The sequence below is a fragment of the Spinacia oleracea genome, chromosome 2 (genome assembly GCF_020520425.1).
Source record: "Spinacia oleracea cultivar Varoflay chromosome 2, BTI_SOV_V1, whole genome shotgun sequence".
Classification (NCBI taxonomy): Eukaryota; Viridiplantae; Streptophyta; class Magnoliopsida; order Caryophyllales; family Amaranthaceae; genus Spinacia; species Spinacia oleracea.
The window spans coordinates 86,717,299-86,734,798 of record NC_079488.1 but is presented as its reverse complement, the minus strand read 5'-3'; the positions used below and the strand labels follow the sequence as shown (position 1 = coordinate 86,734,798).

The window sequence follows — 17,500 nt, the reverse complement described above, 5'->3', positions numbered from 1 at the left end:
TTAAGATAAAGAAAACACAACCAGCAAGTTTAAACATTGGAGTTTCTTATCTTTAGTTGGTGGCTTCACCAAATGGTGGTTGAAGATGCAAACTCATTACCTAATTAAGAATCAATATGTAAATATGATTATTTTCTAATTTGAATTTCATCTGTCATTAGGAGTTGACTGTGGGTTGACTATTGATGGAGATGAATAACCAATGCAAGTAGTTTCAAGCATGGGTAACGAATACGGTTTTGCGGTCCGGGTTGGTATTACTATTTAGCACCCAATCCAAACCAAACCACATACAAGCGGTTTTGAAATTTTTGTATCCATATCACACCTCAAAAGAAAACCAAATTGCACCTCTCAAGTTGTTTAAGCATAGTTTTTCGGGAGCACCCTGCCTAGGTCGCACGCATCGCAAAATGTGGTATATCATGGCATGGTTTGCATTTTTAACCACATTTTAAAAAAAAAAACTTTAGCTTATTTTTACAAAAAAATTAATCAAGGACAATTATGATTTATTTTAGATGTTTTGAGTAAATAGTAACCCTACATTAATGTTTTATCCTTTTAATTTCTTGAAAATAAACCAAAATGATACAAGTTTTTTAAAGGTTTAATGTAGTTTGCGGTGTAAACTATAAACCAAATTCAATTGCGGTTTGCTTTCATAATAAATCGCACCTAAAACACAAACCGACGACTTGGTCAAAATCACAAACCACCAAAATGGTTTTATTACGGTTAGATGTCATTTGGACCGCGCTCGATCTGAAGAAGCGCCGTGAAACAACTTTTTCTATTTATGATTGCTTTTTAACATGATTACTTGATTTTTTTTTTTGTACCATCTAAAATTTATACAAATGCAAAATCTTGCATATTACCATTTCGAAATATAAAATTGTATATTGAACCTTAATTCTCATTAATGTCAACTACATCCGCCAACTTCTTTTGTATCTTGACTCTATCTTAACACGTAGGATCAAGGAGTAAGGAGCATCAAAAGGGGCAAACCCGTTGGCAATGGACTAAACTCCCATTTACTTTGTGAGATCCAGTTTGAAAATTCTTTTTCTACCAAAATAGAAACATGCGTTATATACAAAATTATAATTCCAAAAATATATATTTAGTGAAAATAAAGACTCACTTTTATAAAATATTTATTAAACAAGTAGAATACTCAAGTAATCCTTAAAATTCATTTATTATGACAATCTCGTACTATGAGCTCAAGATTTCATCGGAGACGGTCTATCAAACTAGCAAAGGCTTTCATGCATACCGATTAGTTTATAAAATCAGGTCAGCATAAACACAATCCTTAAAGAACATTATAAAGACATAAGCATGACGTTCATATAAATCGGAGGAAGTATATAATATAATGGGGAAAAGGAATTTTGAGGGCAAGGGAGTACGATTGTTCGATGAGCACTAGATAGCAGCGGGACCCTATGAATAATGATTTTTGATGGAGCTCATCCTGAGTAATCGTGTCAATGCATTTCAAGAGAACAAAAATTCTATCAACAAGAAAGTTACTAACGACTGGAAAAAAAAGTCTAGAACTAATTCTATAATCCTAAAAGAAAAGGGAAACTGAAAAAGTATGATTGTATCCTACACTAAATTCGGATGGGACTCTGGAAAAAACAGTAACAAAAATAAATACATGCAGAATTACATCTTTCCTTAAATTGTCATCAAACTACATACGATCGACGGGACCAGAAAATATAGAATTCCTGACAGGACGATGCTTCTTCCATTTGGCTTTTGGCTTGGACATGATCCAAGATGGTACCTCACTCCCAGACTCTGACATAATATTAGCCACATTACGCAAATATGGTACATCTACTTCTGTATAAAAGGTAATGGCTTCTCCTTCTCTTCCAGCTCTACCAGCTCGACCTACAGATAACACCAACTCAAAATCCAAGTATAACAAACTCTAACTCTAACACCAACACACACACACACACAAATGGACAAAAAACAAAAAAAAATATCAAGCACGCATTGGTAGCCAAGTATTTCGTGCATGATGAATGGTGATTCATACTCATATTGCATCTAAAATAATAGTATAATACAATCCTGAGAATTAATCAAGAACTCAAATGTTCAGATAACTAGTTACAACACTTATTTTTTAAACCAAAATAGTGACCTGTGGCCGTTAACAATAATTATGACAGCATTCACCAGTAGGTAGTAAAGATTAGGATCAAATGTTGTGATCATAAAGATCTTCTAATCACACTATCTTAAGGGTGACAAGCAGAAGTCTTTTAATTGGTGGTTTTAAGCAGAATGAATGACACAATCACTCAGAGATGATCAAACAATCAAAGGATTTGAAATTACAAAATTAAGCTCCTATGAAGTCCATAACACCTTTTCCTTGGAGAAAGAACATTAGGAAATTGCACAGTTCATCAGAACATAAAATCACAAACGTTGACTCCGCATATTGAGCAGGATAAATCACATTAGGAATTGTACTCAACTCACCAACTCTGTGGATGTAAGAAGCAGCTGAGTCTGGAAAATCATAATTAATCACACAGTTGAGACCTTTGAAGTCCATCCCACGAGCAACAACGTCCGTAGCAATCAAAACCCAAGTTTTACCAGACCTGAAATTATCAACAGCATTCTCCCGCTGAACATAGTTCAACAGACAACACAGGGATAATGGAAAACGGTTAGAAGAACCAACTATGCCACAAAAGTATGTTTCCACCGGAAAAGGGAAAGACAGTCAGCTCAGTAATTATTGCCACATCCAATAAAAATGTTACAAAAACAAAATGGGTATTAAAACATTAGTACAACTATTCTCACTTCACCATCAACTGATTTAAACAAAAACCCTTTCTGATCATTTCCCATAATATTTCAACCTTCTTTAAGAATTCATCTAAATTGGAGTTTGTATACAACAAGCAACTTTTCTTCAGTATTTAGCAATATTTTCCATTTCCGTGTCACAAAGACACTGATATACGGAAGGAGTTTACTTCCATATGGATTTGCTTTGCATCCCTATCCTGAATCACAAAAGTAGTTTCACATACATGATCCAAATTCCAAATACATGTTTTGTGGCTCTAATTGACGATAGTGCTGAAGGAAGTAGGCCATAAATCATGTGCATAACACTGTATTCATCATAGACAGGATACCGAATAAAGAAGCAACTTACTGGACAAAGAATAGACATTACCTGTGCTTCTTGCAAATCACTATGGATGACATCCACTTTGATATCACTAAACGCCAGTTCTCTATAGAGCTCTTTAGCACGTTCCATGCTTTGCACAAAGATTAAGACTGGTGGATTCAAACTCTGCTCAGGGAAGAAAAAAAGATGTACTAGTATGAAAAAAGATGTTCAATGCCACGACGCCATCAGATCGGTGCAACCTAGGAGTAGAATCTAAAGCATGCAATTTTTTCGTGTATGGTCACATAACAAGTCCTACAATCAAATGCACCACATTTTGTTATGACATACCTGCTGTAGGACAATTGAGCTATCAAACCCCCAAATTAGAATGGAGCTTTTACTCTTCATCTACAGACGAGAATACCTTTTTTTTTTTGCATCATGTGAGTTATAGCCAGAAAAGTCCGTTATGTTAATAGCATCTATGAGTCTGAAAAGGATGAAAAATAATATATGCAAATTTGCATTAAATTGTGGCCCATTGTGGCTTTTAGTTCTAGCTGAAGCGGGGCACCTTTTGTGTTTTCGGACTGGAAAAATGCATGCCCATTACAAATTTACAATATTCAACGTGCAAATTATTAACATAACTCAACCCATATACACAAACTTCCAGGTAGCATCTATTTCAATATATTATGTGAACTTGATCCTGGATCAGAAATGACAAAGTCTCATAAAAATTAAACAAGAAAACATTAAAACTATCCGTGGTCCTATTTTTTGCTGGCATCTATGCGTTTGTTATAGAATAACCAACTAAGATTTGAATATTGGATAACAAGAAGCTTTCTCGCTGCTACAATTACACTATCTCATAATCTTACCTCAGAAAAATTTTGACGCAGTGCAAGAAACTTCCCTTCTTCACTTCCAGCAAAAACCAACTTCTGCTTTATTGATGCAGAAGCTGTATTCCTAATCAAAGGAAAATAACAACAAGCAATGTCAGATAACTGAAGGGGAAAGCTTTATACCAAAACAAAATAAAAGCAGAAATCTAGGCAAAAATTACTGATTGAGAACTACAAAAACTGGAAATATATAGTTATTTACTACTATCTCCGTTTCCAAATAGCTGCATCACTTTGACTTTTATACTATTCATATACTCCCTCCGTTTCTTCTGAATAAATCCATCACTTAGACTTTTACACTATTCACATGCTAACTTTTACTTGATTTCTTTATGTGTGTGTTGTCAAATAATATGTTGTTGGATTAAACACAATGAACATTTTATAATATTCAACTTTTTATAAGTTATAACTTTTGATAATAGAATGGTCAAAGTTGTGCATTGGCAAATGTGCATTATTCGGAAAAGGAGGGAATACTAACTTTGAAGTTTGAACACGTTTATTTACTACTTCCTCCGTTCCATAAAGATGTTCCAGTTCATAATGTTGATATTATTCATAATTGAAGAAAATCTTTTAAATCCTTTCCAATATATAAAATATATATCATATATATTTATATGGAGTCTTATTTGATTCGTCTCAGTGAATACTATTCTAATAATCCAACCTTTGAGTGGTCTTCTTAAAACAGTCCCACATTTTAGTTAACTAAGAATAATCAACAGTTGGTAGGTATCTTCTCAAATCGGACCTTAACCTGTTGTTTACTTGTATGGTAGGCAAAGTGACACATGTCATATTTTAATTGGCTAACATTTTTTACTCCCATATCACCTCCCCCTTTCCTTCTGGCATCCTCAACTTCCTTTCTGGCAAACATTTCGATCATTGTTGTCTCCCTTTCCACCCTCACCACCTCTCTCCGCATCCTCCTCCACTCTCGCAGTCTCGCTGCACATCTGTCCTCCTCATACACCGCCTCGCCTCTCACTGCTCCTCCCTTTTTCACTCTCCTCCTACGCGGCAGTGCCATCTTTTCTCTATCCTCCAACAACTACACAGTTCACATCCACCAAGCTCGGCCTTTTTGGGACGAAAAACCATTCCAGTTTTGTTATATCTTCCTAGTGATTTTTCTAACATAAAATGGTTGTTTGTTCTGACTAATTTTTCCTTTTCAAATTAATCCGAGGTTTTGAATTTGATCTTTTTTGGAAATAGGTTTGATTTTGTTGCCTTGTTAATCTATGCATATTTGATTACCTTGTTAGTCGAATTCGGTTTAATCCAGCCACCGTCTTTGGTGCAAACAAGCTTATAATTAGCTCAAATTTTAGAAGAAATGGCAAAAAAATCGATTATTTAAATACATATTTCACACAAGTCTTACTTTGTTCAACTGCTATTATTTTTTTGACAAAAAATTTTCAATTTTTATTGGGAAATGGGGTGCAGAAATTCGAGAAATGGAAGGGGTAGTTGTCTGGTTGGTACATACCGTATCTCACAGGAGTAGTGTATGGTGGGGGTTTTAGTTTGGATGATCGTAGTGAGTTGGAGAAGTAATTAGAAAAAAATTACATGCTTTTCAGATTGACCACAAGGGACCAATTTGGGAAGGTACCCCTCAAAAGTTGGACTATTTTTAGTTAACTAAAATGTGAGACTGGTTTAAGAAAACGGTCTAAAGGTTGGATTATTAGAAAAAATTTCCTAATTTTTACAAACATATAATAGAGAAAAATGATATAAATGTGCATTAGCAAGCATAAAAAATAAAAATTGGACCACCTTTATGGAACGGATGGAGTATTATATAAAAATAAATTTCATTATTAAGGTTAATCACAATGTATATTTGAAAAAATAATATTTTATAATTAACTAATACTTCCTTCATTTAGAAATAGTTAAACCACTTTGACTTTCACGTTTTCCAATGTACCACTTTGACTATTAATATCTTTAATTATTTATTAGTAAAAATTGTTTTATATTTTGACAGTAGACATTGAGACAAATCTAACAACTTTTTTATGTGAGAATATTTATTTTTTATGTACGTGTAAAAAGAGAACCAAAATTAATATATGAATAGCGCACAGGTCAAAACGGTGCAACCTATGTTACTCGGGCTCTTAATTTTACCTCAAATACCCGTGTCGAATCCTCAACACTCGGACATGGGTATGGACACTTCGACATTTCATTTTGGACCAAAATCATGCAATTTTTTCACAAAATAACCGTGTCGGACACTTGGACACATACCCGTGTCCGATATGAGTACTCGAGTCAAGGTAACTTAGGGTGCAACTATTTCTAAATGCTCAAAGTTGTATATAAATAGTCCAAAAAGTCAAACTATTCATATACTAACTTTGAGCACGTTTAATTACTATTTACGTAAAGATAAATTTCATCATTTAATTGTTTGGTTAATCTTAATGTATATTTTCAAAATATCATTTTTTAAATAATTTTAACTAATACATAATTACAAACAATGATGACCAAAGTTGTTTATAAACAGTATAAAAAGTCAAAACGATGCATCTATCAAGAAGGAAGAAAGTATGTTACTCCAAATCTTCATATTACCTCAAACATCCATGCCAGATACCCGAGGTAGTATGAGCGTATGACACTTCATTTTGACAAAATCATGCAAATTTTCAAAAAATGGTTGTGTGTGAAACTTGGATACAAACCCCATGTCACACACTTCTAGCAAAATTTGAGTAAAATCATGTTCTACACACACATATACACGCACAGATGCACTACAAATCAATCATACCAAAAAAGAAGACTAAATATTGTAGCGTTGCAATGTGTTTACACATTCTGTTGCTATTATATCCAAAGACCTGGAAGCAAAGACGATAATTCAACTCGGAAGCAAGAGGGGCCTCCCCTTAGAATTGTTCACTTGCGAGAGGACATGAGCAAGGAAGCACACTTTGATCCAATTACATTGAGATCACTTTTAACATTAAAATTATTTGGTCTAACCCTTCCACGGAAAAAAAATATTCTCTACAATTTAATACTCCCTTTGTCTCTATTTGTTTGTCCCATAGGCAAAATTTTCTTTATTAAGGCTTGGGACAAAAGTTTGCAAGAAGATGCGGGTAACATTGCCCCTTTAACTTTTATGAATGTATACAAGTGGGTAAATGGTGGGGACCTATTACTATATAAGGAAATGGGGCAATCTTTAAGGGGCAGACTAAAATAGAATATGAGGCAAACAAATAGGGACAGAGGGAGTATAAAACAGCTGATTTCATAAGCTCGCAGAGGAAAATGCTTTTTAAATTGAAAACGCTAGTAAGAGCGGTAAAATGAAGATTATTAATGAGATAATAAAAGAGAAAAGTGAGACCTCTTTGGCTGGAGGCAAGAAATGACAAACAAAGTTTAGATACAAACGTGTCAAAAGCAGGCATAGAGGAGAGCAAATTATAACAGAATGCAAATAAGAGGTAGATAGATGCAGAAATGGGAGAAGGGGGTCAAGCAGAGCTGGCCTCTCAAAGGATTCCAAGGACAGCTGGATAGGGCCATTGATTAAGATCTAGGACACTCTACCAATCGAGTAGCCACCTCAAGTAAAGGAACTCCTAAGAACAGTTTTAGTCCGGGCACTTACAATGTGTGTCTCTTCTCTCCCTCTTTCTCTGTTCTTATGAGCATCTACTCTATGCGACTTTAATGTTATGTACATCTATGAGGGTATTATTCCTGCCAGCTATATATTCCTTCATTCCCCTTCTTTCTCATTTAGTCCTGATACTAGGTTCTTCAACCACTACTCTAATTCAAGTACTTTTCATTAAAAGATCCGCCTCTTTCAAATTATGAAGATCTTTAAGAAAAAACCCTTTTTATACTAGTCTTGTCATATTAGGGATATGAATTACTGTTACACCTCCTCAAAACCTTGCTAAAGATGTGATTCACAGTTTCAGTTATCTAACTGCTCTACAACGCCACAGGCTAAGATTCCCTTCAAGTTTTCACTTCCATGTCAAACAAGAATTGTTTTCAAATGGAAAACAGTAATATGTGCAACATAACACCATCAAACTTGTACTTACTTTCGGCCAACAATAATCCGCACAGCATCATGCATTAATGTCCGCGCAAGGTCTTCAACAGTGTCAGGTAAAGTCGCACTAAACAACATTCTAATAACTGACGGATTTGAGCTGGCTTTAACGATGAAATCAATCTGCTGCATAAAACCAAGTTCAAATAGCTGATCTGATTCATCGAGAACAAGGAATTCAACCCTGCAGAAAGAAAAATGGATGGTCAAATTTTATTTTAAACTAGCTTTTGAGCCCGTTCAATGAACGGACAATTTTATAGTGGTAAAAAACAATTTGTCAACTTTTTTAATTTTCAATTACAAGACCAAATTTAAAATTTGCTAAAGATATACTTCCTCCGTTTTATTTAATCTACACACTTGTCATTTCATCAAAACCAAGGTTCCCATACAATTTTAAAAGAGAGAGAAGATCAAGCTACGATAATGACATGCATAAAGTAGTATATGTAAGTAAAGTGTTGGGTCAATTGTCTAAAAAAGGTAAATTAAAAGTGCGTAGATTTAGATTAAAAAGAAACGTTCCAGAAAGGAAAATGAGTAAATAAAAAAAAAAAAAAAGTATAAATAGTTATACTAGCAACAGATCTGATTTAGAACTAAAGTAAAACAAATAACAATGAAAAGATGCTGACAACACAAATGCAACCCTGCAATACATCAGCCACAGTTATCATTGGTTCAGAAAATATTAAAAATAATTTCTTCCCCCAAACCATTCTGTTCAGATTAAATATATAAGTGTATATAATTGATAAATGTATTTAAATAATCTTCTGACGAGACAACAAGTGAATATTCTATCATTTGTTTCAGATTTTATATTCTGACTCCCGTCTTAGGTGATTTGGCACTATTCAAAACAAAGAACACAGCTCATCGCCAAATCCCCTAAAAATAAATTCAGCATAAATTGGAAAATACACATACCTGCTTAAATCAAGCTTCCTTTGGCGGATTGAAGATTCTAAGCGAAGTGGCGTTGATATAAGTATATCACAAGGCACTTTTGAGAAATCAGCGCTTCTTGAAAGCTCCTTAGTCATCAATTTGATATAAAAATTCTTTCCTTGAGCAAGTTTCTTGCTTTCTCGAGTCGTTTGAGCAGCTAACTCACGAGTAGGGCAAACAACAACAGCACGAACACCATCTTTTAACCCATGCTGCTTATTAAACAGCAAACAATCACATCCCCATAAAATCCCTTTTTATCCACATATCAACATATGTGAAAGATGAAACACAGGATGCATACCTTAAGTTTCATTAATATGGGACAAATGAATGCTAAGGTTTTGCCAGAACCAGTGGGTGCACAAGCAAAACATTCACGTCCCTGCAGAAATGTTTAATTCAAAGCATGCAAAATGAAGAAGAAAATAAGTTAGATTTTTTGCTGGAAATCAACAAAAGACCAAGGAACATGTGAACAGAAGAGCCATAAACCAAGATTGTCTAGGATAGGTTGAACAGAAGGCATACAGATAGAAGGACTGGAATAGCCTGCCTTTGAATTGGTGTAGGCTCCTTGTATCCAAGTTCAGCTAAATTTCGCAATATATAGGGTTTGCAACCATATCTGTCCAAAAAAACAAAGACAAAGTTATGTTTTCACATTAGACACGAATTTACAAAATATCACTTCTACTGCTTTCTTTTTCTTTTCTGTTCTTCTCTTTTTTTCTTATTACATGATTTACATCCCTATCTATGAGCCATAGGTTGAGCGCAAAAAATATTAAAGTAGGAAACTGATACCAATCCAATCGTTTCTTACTTCACTGCAAGAAAGAAAACTTCAACAGGTTTTGTAATGAGCATAACAGCCACCTATCTACGAGAAGTTGACACAAGGAAATTTTTGTTCCATCTGCAGACAATAATCCTTAAAAAAAATTAACTAAAATCCACCCCTAAGTAAGTGGCTATGCAGCAGGCATATGTGGAAAGAGAGAGAGACAATTTCCATAAAGATAGGGAACGTGGAAACGCAATGCCTAAAGCAATATAACAATAACTTTGCGTATGTACCTAAAAATAATTTCTTTTATTTTAATAAACATGTACTGAAAAAACGTATTAATTAGTTTGGTATATTTAAATTAAAGTGAGTTTTGCATTAAAAGTAATTTTTTGACTCTAAAGTTCCTTGAGGAGAAAAACATGCTGGCCTTTTCAAAGAATACGGTTCACCTTGAGTTTCCTTAAGCTTATGAGTGTCTAAGTTCCGGACTTTCGAGAATAGAAAACATGACTGTCACTAGTATCCTTGCTTCATAGGTGAGCGATATTTTCCCATTATCACCCACCCATAAGTTCTATCTGTCTACTAAAAACCACCCATTAAAGTTTGCCATGGCCATCCCAAGTCAAATCCTTAAAAACATGTTGTTCCACCCAAGTCAAACTCCACCCGAGATTCCATTTTCTCTACTCTCCCCACCACAACTTCATCCACCTTCATTTTCTCTCTTCCTCCAAGACTAACCACCCACCACCCTTTCTCTCTCATTGAAACAGAAATAAAAACGAATTAATTAAGACACCAGAAGACAATGACTTCTCACACGCACAGAGATCAAAGCAAGGCCAAGCATCCTGAAATTACTCGAGCACCAAAATCAAGGTATCATGAAGTCTAAGGTATCATAAAAGCCTTAGTTATCGGACAGTCTACTGTTAAGAATCCTAAGAAAACAAAAAATCGAACTAGAAAAACACACCGATCTAGTGGTTTTATTGCAAAGCAACTCCAAGATAGAAGAAGCTAGTGAGGGTGAGGCACCCAAACCCGATAGGAAGTGGTTAAGCAAAAAGCAGGAAATGGTTTTTATAATTACAACCCCCTCCCCTCTTTTTCTCTCTTCCTTTAGTGTTTTCAAGCTGTTACTGTGACCAACATTAACAATTGACGGATCTCTCCACCGCCAATTCTATTCACATGCTTCAGTGCTTGTCCTGCTTGCTGCAGGGATGTGAGTGGGTTGGGCAGCGAGCATAGGTGAGGCGAGAAGAGAGAGAATTAAGTGGAGAAGGGGCATGGTGGGGTGAGGGTGGATAGGGAGATGCAGAAGAGGCACAACACATTCATTCAATCAAACACTGCATTTTGAGCTCCAGTATTATTTTATTATTTTTTCCTGCTTTTCTTATTAGAGTGTATTTTTATATCTTACCTATTTGGACATATTCTCGTCTTTTTTTTAACCCTGATTTTTTCAAAATGTGCCGCACTTTAGAATAAACAAAACTGCCCACACATCTTAAATTTTCAAATTCTCTCTTTCTTGTTGGCCCACATAAACCACCCCATATGATGAAATCTCCTCTCCCTCGCTCCTTTTTCTTTCTTGTGCCACATACCAAATGGCCAAAATAAATAAATACAGATGGAATAACGGTTTAAAAATTATACTATGTATACTTCATGAAAAAATTAAAGGTTTAAGATGGAGCAGTTAAAGTTGGCTTTGGGTAGACGAAATAGTAGTTATATGAGTTTATTTTTAATTTTTTTAGCAAGGGGTGATTTTGAGAATACAGACTTCCCTTAGGGGTGGTTATACTAGAAATCCCCCTGTGCTGAATAACAGAAAGATTGCAGAACCTGGAACACTGATGGCATCGAAGCACTCAGTGGGGAAGCTATAAGCAAAGAAGGCCTTCTATGTAGCTCAGATGAACCGGTACCTCTCAGGTTCTCAGTCTCTCACATAAGTGGTGCTGAAGGCCTTGAGGTTTGCTTCCTTTTAGTTGTGCTTCTATTTCATTATTTGCGCTTCTTTCTTGCTTTTTTCTTTATTCGTCATTTTCTTTCTTTTCAGGTCTTTAACTTTTAATAGTAATTTGATTCTTAAAGAAATTGAATTAGACTAAATTTATTATCATCAACTATACACTCAAATTTTTGATAGGATAAAGTACCAATCTCTACTGCTGCCCCCTAACTTTTAAATTTAGACTCTGTTCTATAGGACTTCCACCAAATACCTCCTGAGGATATCAATGGTAATTAGATACCCATTACCCCGAAAACGATCAAAACAGTATAATCCAGAAACTAAAGAAAGGTCTAAAGAACTCACTGGTTATTGTCAGAGTGGATAATAGTTATTCTCAAAGAAAATAGTGCTTTCTTCTTTGACTAGTGAATTTAAGAGTGTTTATTTCTTCAAGAAAATAGCGTGCAATACTTTCATTGTTTGGATCTTATTACACATAATACAAAATAAAATTGTCTCCTAGAACAAAAAGAACTCTCAGGGGAGCGTACTCATGAGAGCTTAGAAAATCAGGCTTCAGTGAAAAATGATGTCTTTGGTGCCTGCGTCACTACCTATGTGCTACATTTCTCCAAGTGGGTGTATTACATACGCTTTGGGTATGGGTTTGCTGTACAAGAGGATATTATATCCCTCTTATTTGTTGTTGTCATCTTACAAACAATATTCTTTAAAATGGGGGTGAATTGCATACAACTATCAGTTTCACCCTATGTAAAAGGGCATCAAACCAAACCATGTTTAGTGTGTAATGACATTAACGGGAAATGCTTCTTTACTTGACAAGTTATGGCAGGAGTTGGAGTCTTTATCTCAAGCTTCAAGCTTATATTTGACCCTTCCAAGATGACTAGGTTTGAAAATCTTATAACATGACCAATCAAAAATTGCCAATTTGACATCACTGGTTTTGCTCGATGCTTTGCATTCCCACAAAATGGAATACTTAACTATGACTCTCACTCTAATAAATGTAGCACATGATTTTCAATGCCTTGTAAATAAAAAATACAAGAATCCTGTGCTAACTGAACACAACACTAACAATATGCTGGAAAAGTGCAAGTGATGAATTCTACCTCATTTTCATGTGCACTTATACAGGGTCATTTCTTCCCAAGTTTTTCTTGTTGCACCCATAATGCGCTGTTAAGCAAATTGGATATGTTTGCATGGGTTTCAGCTACTTAGGGCTCAACTTTTAGACCCACAATATTTACACAGAAAAGTGTAGCTTACTACTATGGCTATAACTACAACCATAGATGGACATTAAAAACAGTGTCCATAGTATTAAAACAATTAGCAGTTGATGAACCTTGCCTGCACATCAGATTGCAAAAGTAACCGAAAATAGAGGAAATGTACCCAAGCCTACAATATTTTGTGGTTCTATTCCATGGTAAATTAAATACATTCAAGTAGATATGGAGATCAAATTTTACTAGTTGATATGACCAGTGTTAAAAAAGCGCGCTTAAGCGCGAAGCTCTAGGGCAAAGCGCTTAATTAGGTATGAGTGAAGAGTTTGTGATTAAGCGCCCATGAAGCGCGTGAAGCGCAAAAGGCGTGCTTTTTGGCGCTTCATTGAAATTCTTTTTTTAATTATTACTTTACGTTGAAAGCTTTTTTTTTATATGTTGCTATTGTGTTTTAGACCACACCCTATTAATCCTTAGCAATAGAAAGTGGGCCAAGAGTCCAAAAGAAAAGGAAAAAGAAGTACAACAGTCAAAGCAATCGGCCCTACCTTCTTGATAAACACTATGTTATATGCTTTATTTTTGTTAAAACAAAATGTAATATATTTTTGGAAGCAAATATGACGTTTATATATTGTTGGAAGCAAGTAAGATATATATGCTAATAGTAAAAAAAAACACCTTTAAATTTTTAATTTTTAAATTTTCGCTTCACTTCGATGAAGCGCGCGCCTTGCGCTTAGGCTCTAGGACTTATATCGCTTTAGTGCGCTTTGTGTTTTTTATACACTGGATATGACAACTATTCCAAAAACAAGAATTCAAAAGGCAAATTTAATTTCAAACCAGAACTAGAGTTTCATATGAAGTAGCAATTTAGTCAGAGTTGAAATTCAAAGCTTTACCTAGTATTAAGCTCCTCAAAGCTTTGGAGAGGAGATGGAACATTACTCCCAGAAATATGAATTTTATGATCTTTCCGCAGAAGCGCATCACGCTGAAGTTCATGGAAAAATTACATGATTAAATAGAAAGAAAGGTTCAGCATTTCATAATCAACATACTAATCTCAGCAGTAGCACAAGTCAGGATACACTGATAGCATGCTTGTAAGAATAGGGAAAGCAATTATTAAAACAGAGGAAAAAACAGAAAAGGACCTCAAGTTGCTGGAAAAACTCCTTCCTCTCATCAGGCTTCCCATCTTCCTCATCATTTTGTGCAGCTTCATTGACTGCATTTGTACTCTTATTAAAGACGCTAAACCCCTCCACTGATTCTGAAACCAAACAATAAAATTAAGCCAAAAAAAGCGATCAGTACATTCAAGTTTCAATCACAGATCAATATAACCAAGCCATCAGAAAATCATTTAACCTCCAGTAGCGCCCTTTCTTTTTCTCTTCCTAATGGACTTTTTCCCTACTTCGGCTTCATTCTTAGAACTGTTAACTAAACCTGGATTCACTTCCAAATCTTTGTTTTCTTTGTTCACCTGGGTTGAGAAAGATAAAAACATCAATGAAAGAGTGAACAAAACCCAAGTATATGAACTTCAGATTTTAAGCAATTACCATTGCTTCAGAATTAAGGCAGCATCCTCATTTCTCAATATCCATCAAATCATCGTTGATCAAGTTGAGTTATAACATTCCATTTAATGAGTTAATAAAATACGTAACCAACGTACACGAATAGCAGAATCCTGAAATTAGCATCTTAAATTTTACTCCCTACTGTTTCATTTGTGTCAGGAAAGAACATCTCTTTGTTCCAAAAAACTAAACAATATACACCACAGTTTCTTCAATCCATGTCAAATGTACTCAAAATTAATCTAACATAGTCTCCTCCAAAATCTTAATTAACCGTTATGGATCAACAGAGTACAGAGTAAAATAAAATGATCCGAAGTCTCATCATTTCGATCGCCCTCCACGAACAAACATAATTACACCATTTTATAAGTAAACAAATCTCTTTTCCTAGTAACGTCAGAAACCACAATCAGAATTGAGATTAATATCACACAAATTTGAGTCGCTCTACATTGTCTCTACATCCAGTTCAATTTTCTGAATTTGAACTAAAACCAATGGAACTTAACAAAAAGATTACCTTAACAAAAAACTTTACAGAGCAAACAAAAGATTACCTTAAACTTGGCGAAATCTTTGGCGAACTTATTCTTATCAAATTTAATGCCTGCAAATAGGAAGGAGGTATCTTCCATTTTAATTGAAAACCCAAAATGAATCGGAAACCCTAATTCTGTATTTTTCCCTGCAATTTACTTTGAAAAGAATTGAGGCCAAAACAATGTAATTTAAGTATGAATTATTTGGAAAAGTAAGATGAACAAAAACCCCAATTCACTGCAGCAAAAACTACACTGGTCCAAGAGAGTAGGGTTTAAGCGTCATGGTACAGTCGTAAGTTCGTAATATCATCACTCATATAGTCATATGCCTAACTTGAGCGGGGCATAAACTGACCCAACCTACCAACTCAACCCGAAACCGACCCAATAATAAACGATTGGGTTAAGATTTATAACCCGTTTAATTAAATAGGTTAATCCAACTCAACCCGCTTAATTAGGTCAAGTTGAAAGTTATTTTAAAGATTTGTTTCTCATTTTGCCTTCAATATCTATACTAATATATTAATAGGTGTTAGTAAGGATTGAACATTAGACCTCTTGAATTAAAAGTACAATTCTTACCATCCTAGCTAGCCACAATGATGTTACATCTTTCTATAAAGGATTTTTTGGTATTTACTACCTTAAAAATAAATCACTTTTGTATTTACTACCTTATGAAAAATTTGTTTTAAATTACTAATTTAAAGTTCCATTTTTTTGTATTCACTGCCATTTTACAGTTTTCTCATTTTAAAATTGAGATATCTCTTTTGTTTCTTAATCATTTTAAGTGATTCAAAACTCATTCTTCTCATTTATGTGTAAGAATTCCATAGGGATCTTACTTTTTAACATTTCGTAAAAGTTTAAACAAATTAAATATTATTTGTAAAACTTTTAAAATATTTATGAATTATCAAACGAATTTTTTTGAAATGACGTTCTCAATGAAATCCCTATAGAAAAAGGAAAATAATGAGCTTTGAATCACTTTAAACAATTAAGAAACGAAAGAGATATCTTAATTCTGAAATAAGAAAACTGTAAAGTGATAGTAAATTAAAAAAAAAATTGGAAGTTTAAAGTAGTAATTTAAAATAAATTTTTTTATAAGGAAATAAATACAAAAGTGGTGTATTTTTAAGGTAGTGAATACTAAAATTTCCTTCTATACATAATAAAATATAACCTTTTTGAAATGAATAATAATGAATTCACGAAAATAACGGAAAAACAAAAATAAAAGGGAATTAATTACTTAACTTATAAATGTACAATTCTTCTCTTCTCAACTTATAAGCTTAAAAAACAAAAACAAAACTTCGGGTAATGGAGTGTAATATGAGTGCAAATATGAGTGCAGAAGAGGAAAACATTGACAAGTGTATAATAATCAACTAATCACGAAGAAGAGAACTCGACTTTGTTTTGATTTTCGGATATGGGAAGAAAGTTTGTTGACCGGCCCCTGATCTTGCATGGAAATCCGATAATGGCACCACCTACGCACATTTTTTTTAAAAGTACATCCCACAAAAAGTAAAACCCGGAGCAACGCCCGGGCCACAAACTAGTTAAATAATTATTTGACGTTTTGGTTCATGTTAAATGCATATTAGAGTATTAGTTTTTCTATGGATTTGCCTAAAAAAATCACCGCGCAATTATATAGTCAAGTCAATTTACACTTAAAAGATGAAAAAAAACTTAAATGAGTCAACTTCAGGTCAACATGTTTATAGTCTGGTTGGGTTGGGTTGAGAATCTCAATCCTTTTAAGTAAACAGGTCGGGTTGGTTGGAAAAATTTCCAGTCGTTTATAAATGGGTTGACCTGATTCCGACTCAACCCAACCCATTGTCAGCTCTTATGCTTTCCTATAATAGAAAAGTTTACCCCGGGATATTTAATCTTAACAGTTGGTTACATTGACAAACATTTTTATTTATTTATATATATCTCCAATATATTTCCTCCGTTTCAAAAAAAATTGCAACACTTTGTGTTTTGCCACTATTCATACACCAACTTTGACCATATTTTTTTTTTACTAACTAGTTGTTGGCCGCCGCGCTATCGCGCGCCGTCCCCCAAGGTATATAAATTAATGATGCACTTACTTTTATTAAAGTTTCTCAATTATAGTTGATTA

The 17,500-nt window shown here is 34.3% G+C and overlaps 1 protein-coding gene across 1 annotated transcript; it reads right to left on the bottom strand.

Moving 5' to 3' along the window:
- Positions 1-1,487: 1,487 nt before the first annotated feature.
- LOC110798555 (DEAD-box ATP-dependent RNA helicase 57) lies at positions 1,488-15,641 on the bottom strand. The gene is made up of 12 exons (XM_022003744.2): positions 15,358-15,641; positions 14,580-14,697; positions 14,363-14,481; positions 14,108-14,199; positions 9,701-9,797; positions 9,474-9,554; positions 9,149-9,381; positions 8,205-8,399; positions 4,066-4,156; positions 3,236-3,358; positions 2,521-2,671; positions 1,488-1,917 (listed from the first exon to the last, which is right to left on the bottom strand). The coding sequence occupies exons 1-12, from the start codon at positions 15,433-15,435 to the stop codon at positions 1,712-1,714; spliced, it is 1,584 nt and encodes a 527-aa protein (XP_021859436.1). The 5' UTR covers positions 15,436-15,641; the 3' UTR covers positions 1,488-1,711.
- Between the last annotated feature and the right edge of the window lie 1,859 nt (positions 15,642-17,500).

Bases quoted from the DNA above. Each gene is read 5' to 3' on its own strand.
- LOC110798555 (XM_022003744.2), bottom strand. From the start codon at position 15,435: ATGGAAGATACCTCCTTCCTATTTGCAGGCATTAAATTTGATAAGAAT. The intron at 9,555-9,700 runs GTATGCCTTCTG...ACATTTCTGCAG, and splicing joins CTATTCCAGTCCTTCTATCT to GGACGTGAATGTTTTGCTTG. The intron at 8,400-9,148 runs GTATGTGTATTT...TTCTTTCTGCAG, and splicing joins AGGAAGCTTGATTTAAGCAG to GGTTGAATTCCTTGTTCTCG.